Genomic DNA, 15775 nt, shown 5'->3' with positions numbered 1-15775 from the left:
CATTTCAAAGCTCGTGTTGAGCTGAATGGATCACTCCCTGCCGGAGTTTTTTTTTTTTTCTTTCTTTCTTTTTTTCCCTCCTCTCCTCCTCCCAGACTTGTCAGTTCATGTTTGGAAGCTGTGGGGTAAAAGCAGATGTGTGCAGTTTGGACGTCGCAGTACGAGGCGATCCTGCTAACAAGCAGCTGCAACATGTGGTTTTCAGTGGTGGGGAGGAGAGACCAGGTAACTGTTTTCAAGCTCCCAGCCAGACGGCAAATCTTATTATAGCACAGTTTCAGCATTCTGTGTGTGTGTGTGTGTGTGCGTGCGTGTGCGTGCATGTGTGCGTGTGCGTGCGTGTGCGTGCGTGCGTGCGTGCGCCCTGACTGGGATATCTGCAGCTGCTGCAGCGTTTGGGTGAGATATCCATCTGGTTCACTGTTTGCTTTCAGCTCTGCCAGTGGTTAAGCTTAAATACACACAGATGGTGGATAGTTTGCGTGGCATGTGCAGTATTCTGAGGCTTGTTCACAACATGTTTATTTTAGATTAGTTTAGTAAAGTATAAATATTCACATCCATGTTCTAGATTGAATGTTTGAAATGCCTAATTTGAAAGTGAAAAGGGATTAATTCATACAATTCATGCAGCAGAGATTTGAACATTTCCTAAACTTTAGCTCTGATTGCCTCAAATGCTCTGTTTACACAACCTTTCAAATCAAAATACATTGATTTGTTGTTTTTGTTTTAGAAAAGTTTTACACTGCAACATTTTGGGAACCATGTCTGTTTACACGGCAACAACTTCTCCAAAGAAATGTTCTTATCAGGTGACGTCTTGACCTCAAGGTTTCTGGAACGTGGTTGGGTAATAACTGCAATGGTAAAATAATCCTGGCAGTATATTCATTTTAACGACAGCCGCTCTACTCATCAATGGTAATGGCAAAGGGGGTCCATCTTTGTTAATCTTTTTTTTTTTTTTTCACAACTGAGGTCAGGTATTTAAATCCGTTGGTCGAGAAGCTAAAGGGCATTGATTTAGTTAAATGAGAATATTCCATATTCCTCATTGGTACAGCCATAGATTTCTCAAAGTTTACTTTATAACCAGATAGCTCTCCAAACTCATTAATTATGTTTTGACAGTGGATGTCCTTGTTTACTTGTTTACTGATCATAACTGAATCTGACGTCACTCCATTTATACAAACTGGCTTCTGGACTCTAGGATAATAATTTCACCCAATCCTAAAATAACTTCATCAAAAGAAACTTCCTTTAAAGTTTGAAACAAATATGGCCATTTGATGTTATCAAATGCTTTCTCAGCATCTAATATTACAATCAAAGCATTAGATTTTTTTAATGCGACATATTGTAATGTATTTAGTAGTCTTCTGATGTTTGAATAGGAGTTTCTATTAGCCACAAATCCTGTTTGATCATGATTCACAATTTTAGGTATAATATTCTTTTATTTGGGTTTTCAGTCATTCTTATCAACCCTCACATGATGAAATCCAGCATTCCTCCTCTGCTGACAGAGCAACTTTTAAACTCTTTCATCTCGATATAAAAGCAAGTTTGTTGCGCTGACTTGGTAACGGAGCAACACAGGATATTCATCACACATTATTGAGAGCTGGGCACTTGAGCCACTGTATTTTAGATTGTACCACACTTGTATTGGAAAAATGTAAAACATGTTATCATACAATAAATGCACATAAGAAACCTGGTGGGTGATCATCAAATCTGAGCACGACTGAACCACATTGTTCTTAATCTGATGCACACCAATGAATCTGAAATAGACACAAATTACCAGTGTTTTCATTTTGGGTCACTTTGTCATTGAGTTTTCATATAAACAGGGCCTCGGGTGTTTTAATGCAGCTTTAAATTGCTGTATTTTCATCAGCGTCAGCTGTTTAAAGTCATCCTATTTTGTCTATTTGTCTTGGCTCAGTTCCAACCTTAGTTTTTTTTTACATTTTTATTTCATTCATTTCAAATAGGATTGATACAGCTTTGTGTGTGTGTGTGTGTGTGTGTGTGCGCGCGTGTGTGTGTGTGTGTGTGTGTGTGTGTGTGTGTGTGTGTGGTCACTGAGGCTTTGAAGGAGGTTTTTGTTCTTGACTTGTTCCAAGTCAGTTTTTCTCCATGAGGGTTGATCTGGAATAATAAAGTTAATGATCACAGGATTTCTCCGTATGTGATTGGTCAGACGCTGCAAACTCTGCCCCTTTCATGTGAACGCTCACACGTAGGTCTGGGTTGAACCAGAGAGTTGATTACCTGTTCCGTAGTAATCAGGATTTCGTGTGTCTGGATCAGTCAACCAGGAAACAGAGCCCTGTTTACACAACGTTTCATGTGACAACACCTAATCCCTCAAGAATAAAGAGTGTGTACTGCAGCAACAGACCCACTGACAACGATGTAGTTAGTTTGCCGGGCCACTGGAAGGCGCTGAGGTGTTTCTGACCTCACGAGTAGCCCACAATGCCTACTAGTGTTACTAGTGGACATTTTGTGCCTTCCGTCCGTCGTGAGACAGGTTTGTTTTACCCTACTGATGATGTGTTGTTGCAATAGGCTAAGATACTAGTGGGCATCCTTGTTGTTACTAGTAGTACTAGTAAGATAAAACATATCCTACAAGTAGTAGAAGTGGAACATTATGTGCCTCACTAGTAGTACTAGTACTAGTAGCAGTACTACTAGTGAGGGCGAAAGTGTCCACCAGTAGTACGAGTAACGTGTTATTGAGCTACGAGTAGTACCAGTAAGGGCCCAAATATTCACTAGTATAACTACTGGAATTAAATGCTAATGAGGAGGTGTGGACAGCATGTGCATGAAGGCTTCCTATTGGTTGTCTGCAAATAATTCCTCCCAGCCAAACTTTAACCTTATAAAGCCTGGAAAGCCTTCATTGTTGTTGATTGCACCAATAATCATAAATCAACCTGTAATTCAGGTGAAGTTTTTGCGAAAAGTTGGTAACATACACAGATTCATGAAAAACCAATAAATATATAAATAAATAAAAATAGATAAAATAATAAATAAAAATAATAAACTGACAGACGGATAGGCAGACATATACAGATAAGTAGCAGATAATAATAATCAATGCAGGATCTAATCCTCTAGCATCATACATATAGCAACACTGCTAAACAATTAGCATTAGCTTCATTTGCAACTGAAGTGAATAAACAAAGGGAGGGCTGTTCACAAATCATCCGAGGCTGTGTGGTACAGCAGCTTCTGTGGGGCCTTGCTCCGCTACAAGTGAACTTCAGGTTTCGCAGCTCTGCGGGAAGTGCAGGCACAGCCCTGCGCCTTGTGCAGGTCCGTGGAGAGTGTCATAGCTGGGGGGGGGTTCGGCTTCACGTCTGGTTCCCAGGATCCAACAAAAGGAAAACAGAAAAAGGATGGTTCAAACAGTGTGTTGTGCTCGCTGGCGGGCTGAACCTTGGTTTGGTTCTGTGGTCCACTTTGTGCTCTCTTGGTCTTCCCGAGGCAGAGACTCCTACACAGGAGTCGGGGTGAGAAGCATGGATGTACTGTAGAAACCACACATATCTATGTTTTTGTTTGAGTTGGGACCATTTTAAAAGGTCCGTCGTCTCGAGGACGGTTCGCCTTCATTCCACCTGGAGGGACGTTTCATCCGCCGTGACGGGAACCAAAGATGATTCCTTTCCTTTGTCTGTTGCCGCCTTTCTCTTGGCGCCTATACGTTTTTTGTTTCTCTGGACATAAAAGATGCAACCATGTGAAGTGGAGCTCATTTTGACCTCTCTCTCTCTCTCTCTCTCTCACGACTCCTTTAACCTTACAGGTGAATCACTATATGTATATAATTTTAGTTTAGGGGCCACATGCAAACCAGTTTCATCTAGAGTGGGCCGGACCGGTAAAATAGTTCCATAATAACCTTTAAATTTACATTTGAAAGTTTTTTGTTTGTTGTGGCACATAATGTACATGATGAAATTGACTATTTTTGCAACATGCAAAAAAACCCTCCTATAAATCCTATATAACCACAACCATAACAACGGGATATTCAGATAATCAGGTCCAACCCCAAGTATTCTGGCCCTTTGAGTCCATTCAGCTTGAAATTTGCCAGGAAAACCTGTCCGTTGTCCACATTTGACAGGTTGTCCGCTCATTAGGTGTGCTCACGGTTCAACCCTGTCTGTGCACAGTGATGTCTGCCCAGTGTAGGGTATCCACTCGTACCGGGCTTCTCATCAGAGGTTCTACTGTATAGTTAAAGCTGTTGTAACCATTAGGAAATTTACAGCGGCTGTAAATGGCTAAAGCGGGGAAAAACAAATCTGTGGGTAAAAAAGGAGAAAATTTGATAAAATGTCTCAATTAGAGCATTGAAATGTCAGAATTCCAACACAAGTTTTTAGTATGCAACAATTTTTTTTTAAATGTTTGGTTTTTTTGCCTTTATTTCAAATAATTGCAGCTCCAAACACATTTTACTTTACTTTTACTTGGCTCTTTTGGTCGTAAAGGTTGGAGACCCCTGCTTATCCCATGTTGGGAAGGACCACATTGAGTGTTACAAGCAACTTTAGATATTTTATACCAAAATCAGAGAATGTGTTCAAATCAAACTCATGCAGTAGGTGTTCTTGTGCACACTTTCTTTTACCTTCCTCCACCTGAATGCTCGCCTTTTCTCCATGTTGTATTTGCTATAAGCTCGCTGTCTCACCCTTTTACCTTACTAAACATTCCCCTGACAGCCTGATGGCGATACAGGGAATTCCCACAAACATCTCTGGAGTCCGGGGGCCCATGCCCCCCCCCCCCCCCCCCCCCCGATCATGGAGACTGAAAGTGAAATAGAGGCTCCTTTAATGGTGAACAGATATAAAACTGTCCAAATGACTCACTGCTCCCTTCTCATCTGAATGTCACTCACAGGAAATCCATGCCAGAATGAATCCAGCCTTATTACTGTCTAACACACACACACACACACACACACACACACACACACACACACACACACACACACACACACACACACACACACACACACACACACACAGAGGCCAGTGTTTCAACCCGACATACAGCTCAGCGCTTGATGGACGAGGTGCTGCATGATGAATAAGTCTCTTTTAACGGTGCTACAGTGAACAATGAGCAGGGAATGTGAACCGATTGTAACATGTGGCCCAAAAGGAAGTTCAGCCAATGTATTAGACACAATTACAGCAACTCCAGGATTTCACTCACAGTTAATACACGTATTGGGTCACTGTGTGCTGGTCCAAATTCTATTATAAATCGACCGAAATAGAGTCCCAGCAATCTATTAGAGAAGAATCCAAACAGAGTCCAGAATGAATGACGTCTTGGTACAGGTTTCAAACCAGACTGAACACAATCCAACAATCACCCAGGAACTGACCAGAACCAAGTCTCACAATGGGCTGGGAACCAGTCCAAACATAGTCACCCGATCTGAAAGCCATTAAAACCCAATTAAAGTCAGCTGAGTCTACAAATCAATTAGAAATGAAGCAAGAAGCTAAAGTTTGAAAGATAAAACCAGGCTGGAAAAGGAGAAATTCCCAGCATTCAACGAGAAACCATGCAAGCCTTTTCGTTTGAACTTTTGGAGTGCATTGTTTGTTCAACTTGCTCTGAAAACAACATGATAGATGTTCTCAGTTGTGCTGCCAGTAAATGCTCACAGACTCTTTGTCGTCTCCACCAGGGAGAATTTTCTCAATGCGTATCAGTTGAAGTGGAGTTCCTCCAGACAGCGCATGGTTTTGGTTTCTCTGCCTGACTGTTGCACAAACTCCGCAGGACAAACACGTCAGGAGGGTAAAGGAAAACTTGTGATAACCAGCAATAACAGAAAAACAAGCAACCGCACACAGAAGTTCGGCTGCTTTCTATTGAGAAGCCTGAACAATGTGTTTCAAAGTGAAAGTTACTAAAATAAAACTGCTCGTTTCCTGTAGTTTAACAGGCTTGTGTCTCTGCAGGGGGCTGGCCAGGAGAAACTGGGCATCTACATCAAGTCCGTGGTTAAAGGAGGAGCCGCTGATATGGTGAGTGTGGAGGCTGACACACACACACACACACACACACACACACACACACACACACACTCACAGGGCGGTGTTTGTGATTCCACAGGATGGCCGCCTGGCTGCAGGTGACCAGCTGCTGAGTGTTGACGGCAGGAGTCTGGTCGGTCTGTCACAAGAGAGGTACAAACACTACGGCTGCATCTAACCATTGTTTCGCGCATCGATTAATCTGTCTGTCATTTTTAGGATTATTTGATTTGGGTTTTTTTTACTTTTTTGTTTCAAACAAAGATTTTTTTTTAGCCTTTATTTATCTGGATCAGTTATTAAGATCATACTTTCATGAGTTGTGCATTTTACAACATTTAATTTAAATAATTTCTATAAAACAGCTCAAAACTAAGACAATGAGTTTACTTAATGAGCAATATAAGACACAAATATAAACTGTTTCACCTTTTTAGGTGGATTTAGTGTGATGTGCTCAGACACTCTTTTCTCCTGTTTCATGGGCCTTATGCCAGCCACCTCCGCCATCTTGCTGGAAGTGGAAGAACACGCAACTTGTGTGAAACACAGCTACAGTGCATATACACCACGACTGGAGCAATCCAACCTGGTGTTCTGTCCACTAGAATGTCCCTGTTCTCCCGCTGTTAATGTTTAGTGTGTGTGTGTGTGTGTGTGTGTGTGTGTGTGTGTGTGTGTGTGTGTGTGTGTGTGTGTGTGTGTGTGTGTGTGTGTGTGTGTGTGTGTGTGTGTGTGTGTGTGTGTGTGTGTGTGTGTGTGTGTGTGTGTGTGTGTGTGTGTGTGTGTGTGTGTGCGCTCGTTCGTTCGTTCGTTCGTTCGTTCGTTTCTTTATTTTTCTGCACCGGTTGATAGAAAATTTACAATATGTTTATCCTAATTACTGGTACAGTTCTAGTAATTAACAGCGTTAAACATCAGTAATTCTGCAGTTTTATTATCCAATGCCCCGGTTCCAACCTGTGATCCAGGGCCCTGCATGATTGTCCTACAGTGACATCTAAGTGAACAAAGATAGTATGTATGGTATATTTGATATTTAATTGACTTATTAAAAGTCACGACCAGTCAAAAACATTATTTTAAAGGGTTGACTTATAGTCTGGAAAATATGGTATTAAATATGGTTCTTCTGTTCTGTAGCAGCTTTCTGTTATACAGTGACTTCTAGTGGTCGAAGATTCTGTACGGGTATATTTAGATTTTTAGTTAGTTACTAACTAAGGTACAGAGTGTGACTTGATAGAAAATACGGTACACAGTTCAAACATTTAATCACCTTTTCTGAAGCACATCAGCAGCATGCTGGTGTTTCACGATGTGGAACTTGGAGTTTCACACATAAAGTGGTGCTGATCTTTCAGGAGGTGGATTTAAATCAGTTGGTCAGAAAGTGTCAGACCTCTTTAATTCTCTCTCTCTCTCTCTCTCTCTCGCTCTCGCTCTCTCTCTCCCCCTCCCTTCCTCCCACCCCCTCCCTCTCCCTCTTTCTCTCTCTCTCAGAGCTGCAGAGTTGATGACTCGGACCGGTTCAGTCGTGACTCTGGAGGTTGCGAAACAGGGGGCAATCTACCATGGCCTGGCTACGCTGCTGAACCAGCCCAGCCCCATGATGCAGAGAGGTAAGAACACGAAGATGACAGTCAGTCATCTAACTTAACAATAAAAACTGTTTGTATTTTGCTTTTGGAGAATTTTACACTTTAATTGTCCTTTTTTTTGTTGTTGTTGAAATTCACCCAATATTCAGACATTCAATAATTTCTCATGCAAATCTCCAGTATTTGTTTTATTTTATACTTATCTCTCCACTCCATTTTCATTTATTCAATTTGGATCTAATTTAATCGTCGAGTGTGTTTTTCTTGTGATTCTGAGTACTTAAAATGATCATATAGTAAAATGTTCAATCATGACATTTTGCTTAATTTAGCAGTAAATAGTCATTGTAAATAGTAAATAATTGATTTTGAGACATTTCATATCTAAAGAGTCCCATTTTGAACAAAAGCTTTGTTGATTAGTAACATATTCAATATATTTGATCGGGGAAGTCAAAAAAAGCAACTGTTATTTGAATTTTATGTAATTTCAGATGAAAATTTGTTTTTCCTTCCAATTATAAGACATTTTCTTTTACAATTAATTACATGTTCCACTTTTATTAAATACCAGATACTTTTCAAGCTACTTTGTTGCTCTGTTTCAAATTCAAAATTCTCTTAAAATCCTCCTCAAATACAGTTTTGTTCCAAGTCAGTCCAGTTGACTGTAAATCAATTTAAGCTTTTATAATAGACCAAACAAGCTGAGCATTGATAACAAAGAGCATTTTTACCAGCTTTTCTGCCTCTAATGCAGAATACTCACTACTTCAGGAACAATCTGACCCCTTGAAGGAGTGTGTGTGTGTGCGTGCGTGCGTGCGTGCGTGCGTGCGTGCGTGCGTGCGTGCGTGCGTGCGTGCGTGCGTGTGTGTGTGTGTGTGTGTGCGGGCCAGCAGGTTTCTGTCATCTAAAAGTACATTGAATGGCCCACTGTAAGCTCCTCAATTAGCTAATGCCCATAATTTGGTGTAGTGAATGAAGGAGGAGAAGCAGACTCCTCCAGACACTGTCCTTGTTGAGTAAAACTCCAGACCAAAGTATGAGTGTGTGTGTGGCCACAGTGTGTGCATGTGTCGGTCCATCTGGCTGTGCACTGGAATGTGACCCCACATTCATGAAGGACGTCTCTGCGGTCCGGCATGACGACAGAAGGGGAGATTCTCCCGAAACCTGGTTGACCACAGTGAAGGACGCTGCAAAATACTTCGACCTCGTTGACACAAAAATGGTGCTCCAAGCCACTGAAAACACAACTTTTTCAAAATGCTCCGTCTCCATGGAAACAGAGGAAAACGCAATCTTTTGAAACTGGAAAGAGATTTACCAGGTTTGATCGACCAGATTTGTCAGTTTTCTCTAGAACGGCTTAGAATTTCAATCAATCAATCAACTTTATTTATGTAGCACATTTTTATACTCAGTGTAATACAAAATGCTTAACATAATTTCAAAACAATGCAAAGATACAATACAAATTAAGAAACAAATAAACGCAGACATGCCTGGTGGTATGAAGACATGGCAGGACACCGAGGACTAAGGTGAGGAAAGGGCCACATTTAGGTCCGTCCACACTGGGAGTGGCACAACCTCTATCCACAGGGGGCACTGCCCCACAGAATCCCCCCCCCCCATCCCGGCCAGACCGGCCAATCCAACCACCAGTGGGGAACCTGGCCACCACTAGTGTAGCGAACCCTGAGAAAAACCACTGGATATAAAAGATTCAATTAAGAATCTCATAAAAGTAGGTAAATAGATTAACCGTTTTTTAAAAACCTCCATGGTACTGTTGGTATCAGTTGGTACCGTTAAGCCCCGTCCCACCGCACACAAGTGCCGGGACGGAGCGGAGCGGAGCGGTACGGAATAGAGACCCCGACCGAAATTTTGGGTCGTGTCTCCACTGCAGAGAGGAGCGTGAAAAGTGGGCGGGGCTTATGAGCTCCGCAGAAATGTGACATTATAACAGAAAAGAACGTCGTCAGATGTAGATCTTATGAATCCTCTGTTGTTGTTTAAATTCTCCACTTTATTTTTTGCAGCAGGAAAAAAATTTTTTACTTTTTGCAGCAGTCATTTTTTGCAGTGGAGAGCTGCAGCACAACTTCCGTGTTTGTTGTGAGAGAACGAACACTCGGCCACTTGCCGGCGACTTGGGGCGACGTGCCCCGCACTCGAGCGCTCGGGTGTGGGGCAAGTGGCCGGAGCGTTCCCCCCGGTTGGCTGAGGCACAGACACGGGAGTCTGAGCTTTCTGCTCAAACGCAGGAGGCACTCCACTCCGGCGCTGATCGCGGCAGCTCAGCGTTGGAACACGGAGGCGCCGAGCTCCGAGCTCCTTTTCATGGCTTCCGCGGTCCGTCCTCACAATAAAGCGCCACTGACCGCGGCTGAACAGAACGCTGACCGCCTCTGGAAAGCGGAGCTGCCGGAGCGCGGTCAGCGCCGGAGACGAGAGCTCCAGACTCCGGTGTCCCGGACGCACATCAGCGCCACGGCGAGCGCTATGCTGCAAACAGAAAACTCCAACGCGATGCAAAGTCCCTCCCCCCGGTCTCCCCCTGCCTCAAGTCGCTGTTTCACCACAAACACTAAAGTTGAGCAGCAAAGAAAAGAAAATGAAAATAAAAACAACCAGAGCACAGCTGACCACACTGACAGCAGAGGATTCATCCGGCACATTAACATATTGAGGGCGTGTCGTAAATCACTGACCAATCAGCAGACAGCTCCTCAACCTCAGACCCGTTCCATGGTCCTGGTACCCCAACGGAAGGGGAGCGGAAAAGTGGTGGCCTTTGGAGCGGTCTGGAGCGGTTTAGACCGCATTCCTGTGGTGACACGCGAACCGGAGCGGTTTAGACCGGTCTAGGCCGGTACTTTTTGTGCGGTGGGACCGGGGCTTTAGTTGTCTTTGAATCACGTTTTAGGTTCAAATCCCATTACCGTCCTTTGTCTGTGTGTCGTTTGTTCAGTGTCTTTGAGCAAGACACTGAACTCGAAACATCGAGAAGGCAGTCATCGACATTGGTGTGTGTGTTTTAATGGAGAAAAAGCTGTGGAAGTTAAATGTTTGAACATGTGTGAACATGAATCAATAACCCCACCCCACCCCCGTCTCCAGCGTCGGACCGTGGCCGTGAGAAGAACGGGAAAATGCGACCAAAGAGCGAAGGCTTCGAGTTGTACAATAGCTCTGTGCAAAACGGCTCTCCGGAGAGCCCCCAGCCCGGCTGGGACTCTTACCCTGAACCAAAGAAGATGAGTGGAGAGGACCGGCTCCTGAAGAACCGGGCCGACCACCGCTCCAGTCCCAACGTAGCCAGTAAGGCCTCTGCCCACCGTCCACTCAGAAATTCTCTGGTTTTCTTCAAATGAAACAGTTTTGCTTACAATTTTCTTTCAAAACTTAAGAGACCGAGACACACAAAGCGAACTACAATACACACACATTTTTACGAAGACACAAGATGGAATAAGATACACACAAAACAAATTAAGACTTACAACAGATTAAAAAGCATGCTCACACACAGCAGACCCTGTATTTCCCGCTGAAGACATAAACATTCTGATCATGTTAGGACAGGCTAACAGTGCTAACAGGAAGTGAGGAGGGTTGTTTCCTTTCAGTTCCTCCTGATGTAGCCAATCAGTGAATAGATGCTGAGAATATTTGTGAAAATTAAACATCTGTTCATGAATTGTGGTAACTGAACTTTGTGATGTCAGATAATGGAGTTAATGGGTTAACCTACAGGCCAGACCAGTAAAATAATGCCATAACAAGAGCAATTGTGGATTTCTGACGTTGGCTATAGGTTGACCTGGATTCAGGAAAAAAAAAACAAAAAAAACTTCCAGGGCCTAATATCTACCTGTGGTGAAAATTCCCACAAACTCTGCAGTAGTTTTGACGTAATCTTGCCAACAGTCATTTAGACAAATAAATATACACAGATGATTTTGTGACATCCTTGGTTGTTTTAATTTAAAGTTTTGAGTTTTTCTTTGTTGTGGTGAAGAGTAAACCTGATAGAAATGTCTACATTTTCACAAAAACCAAACAATTTGGTGTTAAGTTTGATTCCTCTCATGTGCTCTGTGTCACTCCTGCTTCAGATCAGGGTCAAAATCCTGCAAACAAATCTGTGTACTCCGGAGGACCCGGCACCAAGATCACCTCCGTCTCCACCGGGAACCTGTGTGCAGACGTAAGTGAGGATATGAATGCACAGTGCATTCTGTGTAGTAAACAAACAATGCAAACAGCGTGACATCAAAGAAATGCAGAAAGAAAAAGTTGGAGTAGTGAGGAAGACTCTTATTGACATCTGGTATGAAGAATATAGATCAAGGTTGTTGTGGCTAGCCATTAGCCACCAGCCGGCTAAAGGGGCAGGACCTCTGCTTTTGGTCCGGACCACTTCTTTACTTCTTTCTCTTTGATCAGTGTTCATTTCATTTGCACAACGTTTTCCAGCCAGTTTGATCTTCAAAATGCAGTGTGAACACAGACCCAGCCAAATTAAGCCCCCACCACCACCGCCCCCCACCCACCCACCCACCACCACCGCCCCCCACCCACCCACCCATCATGTGAACCGAGTCACGGACTATCCAGATGTGAAAGCCCTCTTAATGTCTGCCACCCCTCTCAGGACGAGCCCTCACCCCCGCACCCCGAGGCCTACCCCATCCCGACACAGACCTACCCCAGGGAGTACTTCACCATCCCGGCATCCAAGAGCCAGGACCGGGTGGTGGGTCCCGGTCCCGGTCCGGGGCCCGCTCAGCACTGGCAGGTCATGGAGGAACGAGAACACCTCCCTGTGGTGGAGAACATCCACAACAGCATGCAGGTGGAGCAACTCACTGGCAGAGACACAGTCTGAGATTGTTGGTGCAGAGTTGTGATATTTCTCTGTTTGTCTCCTTCAGAGGATCAACCACTCGCAGGAAGACCTGTTCCCTCCTGGAGGCCTGAGGTCAGACGACCGCATGCAGCCACACTACCAGCAGGACTACCGGGACCTAGACTACCAAAGACCGCCTCCAGGTGAGAGAGAGAGCGACACACACACACACACACACACACACACACACACACACACACACACACACACACACACACACACACACACACACACACACACACACACACACACACACACACACACACACACACACACACACACACACACACACACACAGCAGCGTAACGTCAGTGTTTTTGTGTCAGGAGTGGGGGGTCCAGACCACTGGGCTACCCAGCCTCAGGTCTCATCCTCTCTGGAGTCGTCCACGTCCAGCCAGGAGCACCTCAATTTCTCCGCGTCCTCATCGTCCTCCAACAAGACCCCAAATCAGAAGACTGGTCCCGGCCGGTGGAAGACCCCCAACGCCCCACACAGCGTGCCGCTGCATCCGGCACAGCCACCCGCCCGCTCCGACCTGCCTCCTCCTCCCCCACCACCCCCGGCCACCTACCCCGATCCCTACGACCCGTACGATGGCCAGCCGGACCTGCCACTACCACCGCCACCCGCAGCTATCTCCACGGTGTCGGCCCAGCAGGCCGCTGACCGCAAGAAGAGGGAGGAGCAGCAGCGCTGGTACGAGAAGGAGAAAGCTCGGCTGGAGGAGGAGAGGTGTGATTATTCTATATTCTCTGTGCAGAAGCCTGTTCCGTCAGTTAATGGAGGACGATCCGCTATAATCTGATGATCTGGCTGGATCAACATTGTTTGGGATGTTTTCTATCTCTTGTGATGTTCCAGGGAGCGGAAGCGGCGGGAGCAGGAGAGGAAGTTGGGTCAGATCCGGGCGAACCCTGTCATGTCAGTTCAGCCTCACAACAATGGCGGAGCCGTGCCCCCCCCTCACCACCAGCCCCCCATGGCCTCGGTGGCCCCCCCACAGCCTTACCTGCCCCCCCAGCCCCAGCCGCCCCCACCCAGACCGGAGAAGCTCGCAAGCCTGCCACGCTCAGCTGTGCCTCCACCCGCTAGTGCCTCCAACCCCCCCGGTAACACCCCCACCCCATATTAGTCCCTTTCAACCCAGACCAGGAACTGTTGGGCTCAGTGTCTTGGTGTCTCCCCCTGCAGGCATGGACACGGTGATCCGGGAGCTGCTCCCGCAGCAGCAGCCTCGCACCATTGAGAGGAGAGACCTGCAGTACATCACCATCAGCAAGGAGGAGCTGACATCCAGCGACAGTCTGTCTCCCGACCCCTGGAAGAGAGACGCCCGCGAGAAGGCCGAGAAGCAGCAGCAGCTCCACATCGTTGACCTGCTGGACAAGGAGATCCAGGAGCTGCAGGTACGGATCGGACCAGATGCCACAATGCTGCAGGCTTGCAGAGCTCCGTCTGGTTCTAAACTTTTCCTGTCTCTGTCGTCTTTTCTAATCGGGTCCATTTTTATCAAGTGTAATCAAGACAGATCTGGTGTATAATTTTATCTTCCTGAGTCTCGTCTAATTTTTATCTTGTGAGCTCCAGGCTAGTCAAGTGTACACTCATCAACACTTACTTTGTCTTGTCAACTCTACTTTAGTTCGAGAGTACAAAACAACCCCAGCTGAACCAGAGTGCTGTACATCAATAGACTGTAACATAAATAACTTTTAAAACAACAAAGACAAATAATCTATCATGTCTAAAAATAAGTTTTTAACTCCAGGCAACTGCCAAATAATTTTCATTGTACACATAAAAACCTAAAAACATAAAGCAGGCACAGAGTCTCAAGCCAGGAGTAAAAATGAGGTTTAGACAAGGAAATTGAAGAGGCTTGTCTGATGTACAGTTGCCGCTTGTCTATAACTTCAGAGCAGCAACAAAAAAAGCTTTGTGTCCTCTGAGTGTCTGTTCAGACCTCGGTTCCTCTGGGAGCAGCTCATCAGCTGACCTGAGGCTCCGAGCAGTGAAGCAGCTCAGAGAGGTGAAATCTTTGGTCCCGGTATTGTTTTCTTGTCTGGTTTGTTTTGATTGGAAAGATCTCCAGCTGCTCACTTCAGGCTGAAATGAGACACACTCACTGGATCCTGAACTTTTTTTAATTTGTTTTGTTTGTTTGTCAGGCGAAGCCGGAGCGAACAGCCGAGGAGAATGACCGCCTCAGGAAGCTGATGCTGGAGTGGCAGTTCCAGAAACGACTGCAGGAGTCCAAGCAGAGTGATGAAGATGAGGAGGAGGAGGACGACGAGGATGTAGACACCATGATGATCATGCAGAGGCTGGAAGCAGAGAAGAGAGCCAGAGTAAGACAGGAGAATGGGAGGAGAGTGTTTTCTGTATAGAAGGGGGAAACGCTCTGGACTTCTGTTTTTTCATGTGATAATGACCCATCAGCTCGCAGAAACAAACCCGCAGTGCGGGTGATGAGGAAGGGCGAGTCCCAGGGGAACCAGGCTGATGGAGGGAAAAACAGAATCGCCTCTGTAATGTGCATCCGCAACATGCTTTTGTCATCGCTTTGCCATGCTGAGCTGCTTCAATCTGATTGGCTGGAGGTGGCTGGAGGCGGGGGGCGGGGGGGGGGGGGGGGGGGGGGGGGGTAGTTGGCATGTTGGGTCACTTGTGTGCACTGTTGTGTGCTTTTGTAATGAAAGCACACATGCAAGCAGAGAACAATACTCTCTGAACATTAACAATGGAACCACATGGACGTTCGTATGGACAGACGATCAAGTTGGATTGCTATTATAGCTATGAATGCACCTTTAAGAACAAATTGGCCAATATCAGCTTGTGCAGATACTGAAAAATTGACAATAGCTCATTTCAGAAAAGTTTTGCGTTTACACCTCAATGTTTTAAAAACAATGTCTGTTTCCATGGAAATGGCACTACACTGAAAACGACGGAGTTAGCATGTTGGGCCACGAGTGGATGCTGTTGGGTGTTTTTTTTAATGCAAATCACACACACATGCAGCAGAGAACAATACGCTAGAAGCATTATCAGTGAGTCTAAAACTATTTATTACGCCCCTTTGTGCGCATGCATGGTGTTTCCAGAAGAAGTTGTGTTTTCAGAGGCTCTCACAGTTGTGT

At 45.2% G+C, this 15775-nt stretch overlaps 1 protein-coding gene across 1 annotated transcript in view; it reads left to right on the top strand.

Moving 5' to 3' along the window:
• The window catches only part of LOC308143354 (afadin-like), an 88426-nt gene that overhangs the window by 55183 nt on the left and 17468 nt on the right, over positions 1-15775 (top strand). The window contains 11 exon segments of the mRNA XM_080514104.1: positions 6030-6095; positions 6184-6257; positions 7608-7726; positions 10838-11038; positions 11836-11927; positions 12375-12575; positions 12655-12772; positions 12956-13364; positions 13494-13741; positions 13824-14038; positions 14801-14980. Coding sequence (XP_080370230.1) covers positions 6030-6095; positions 6184-6257; positions 7608-7726; positions 10838-11038; positions 11836-11927; positions 12375-12575; positions 12655-12772; positions 12956-13364; positions 13494-13741; positions 13824-14038; positions 14801-14980 — 1923 coding nt within the window.

Source organism: Blennius ocellaris (assembly GCF_963422515.1).
Source record: "Blennius ocellaris genome assembly, chromosome: 18".
In the NCBI taxonomy this organism is placed as follows: Eukaryota; Metazoa; Chordata; class Actinopteri; order Blenniiformes; family Blenniidae; genus Blennius; species Blennius ocellaris.
This window is presented reverse-complemented; position numbering and strand designations above follow the sequence as displayed.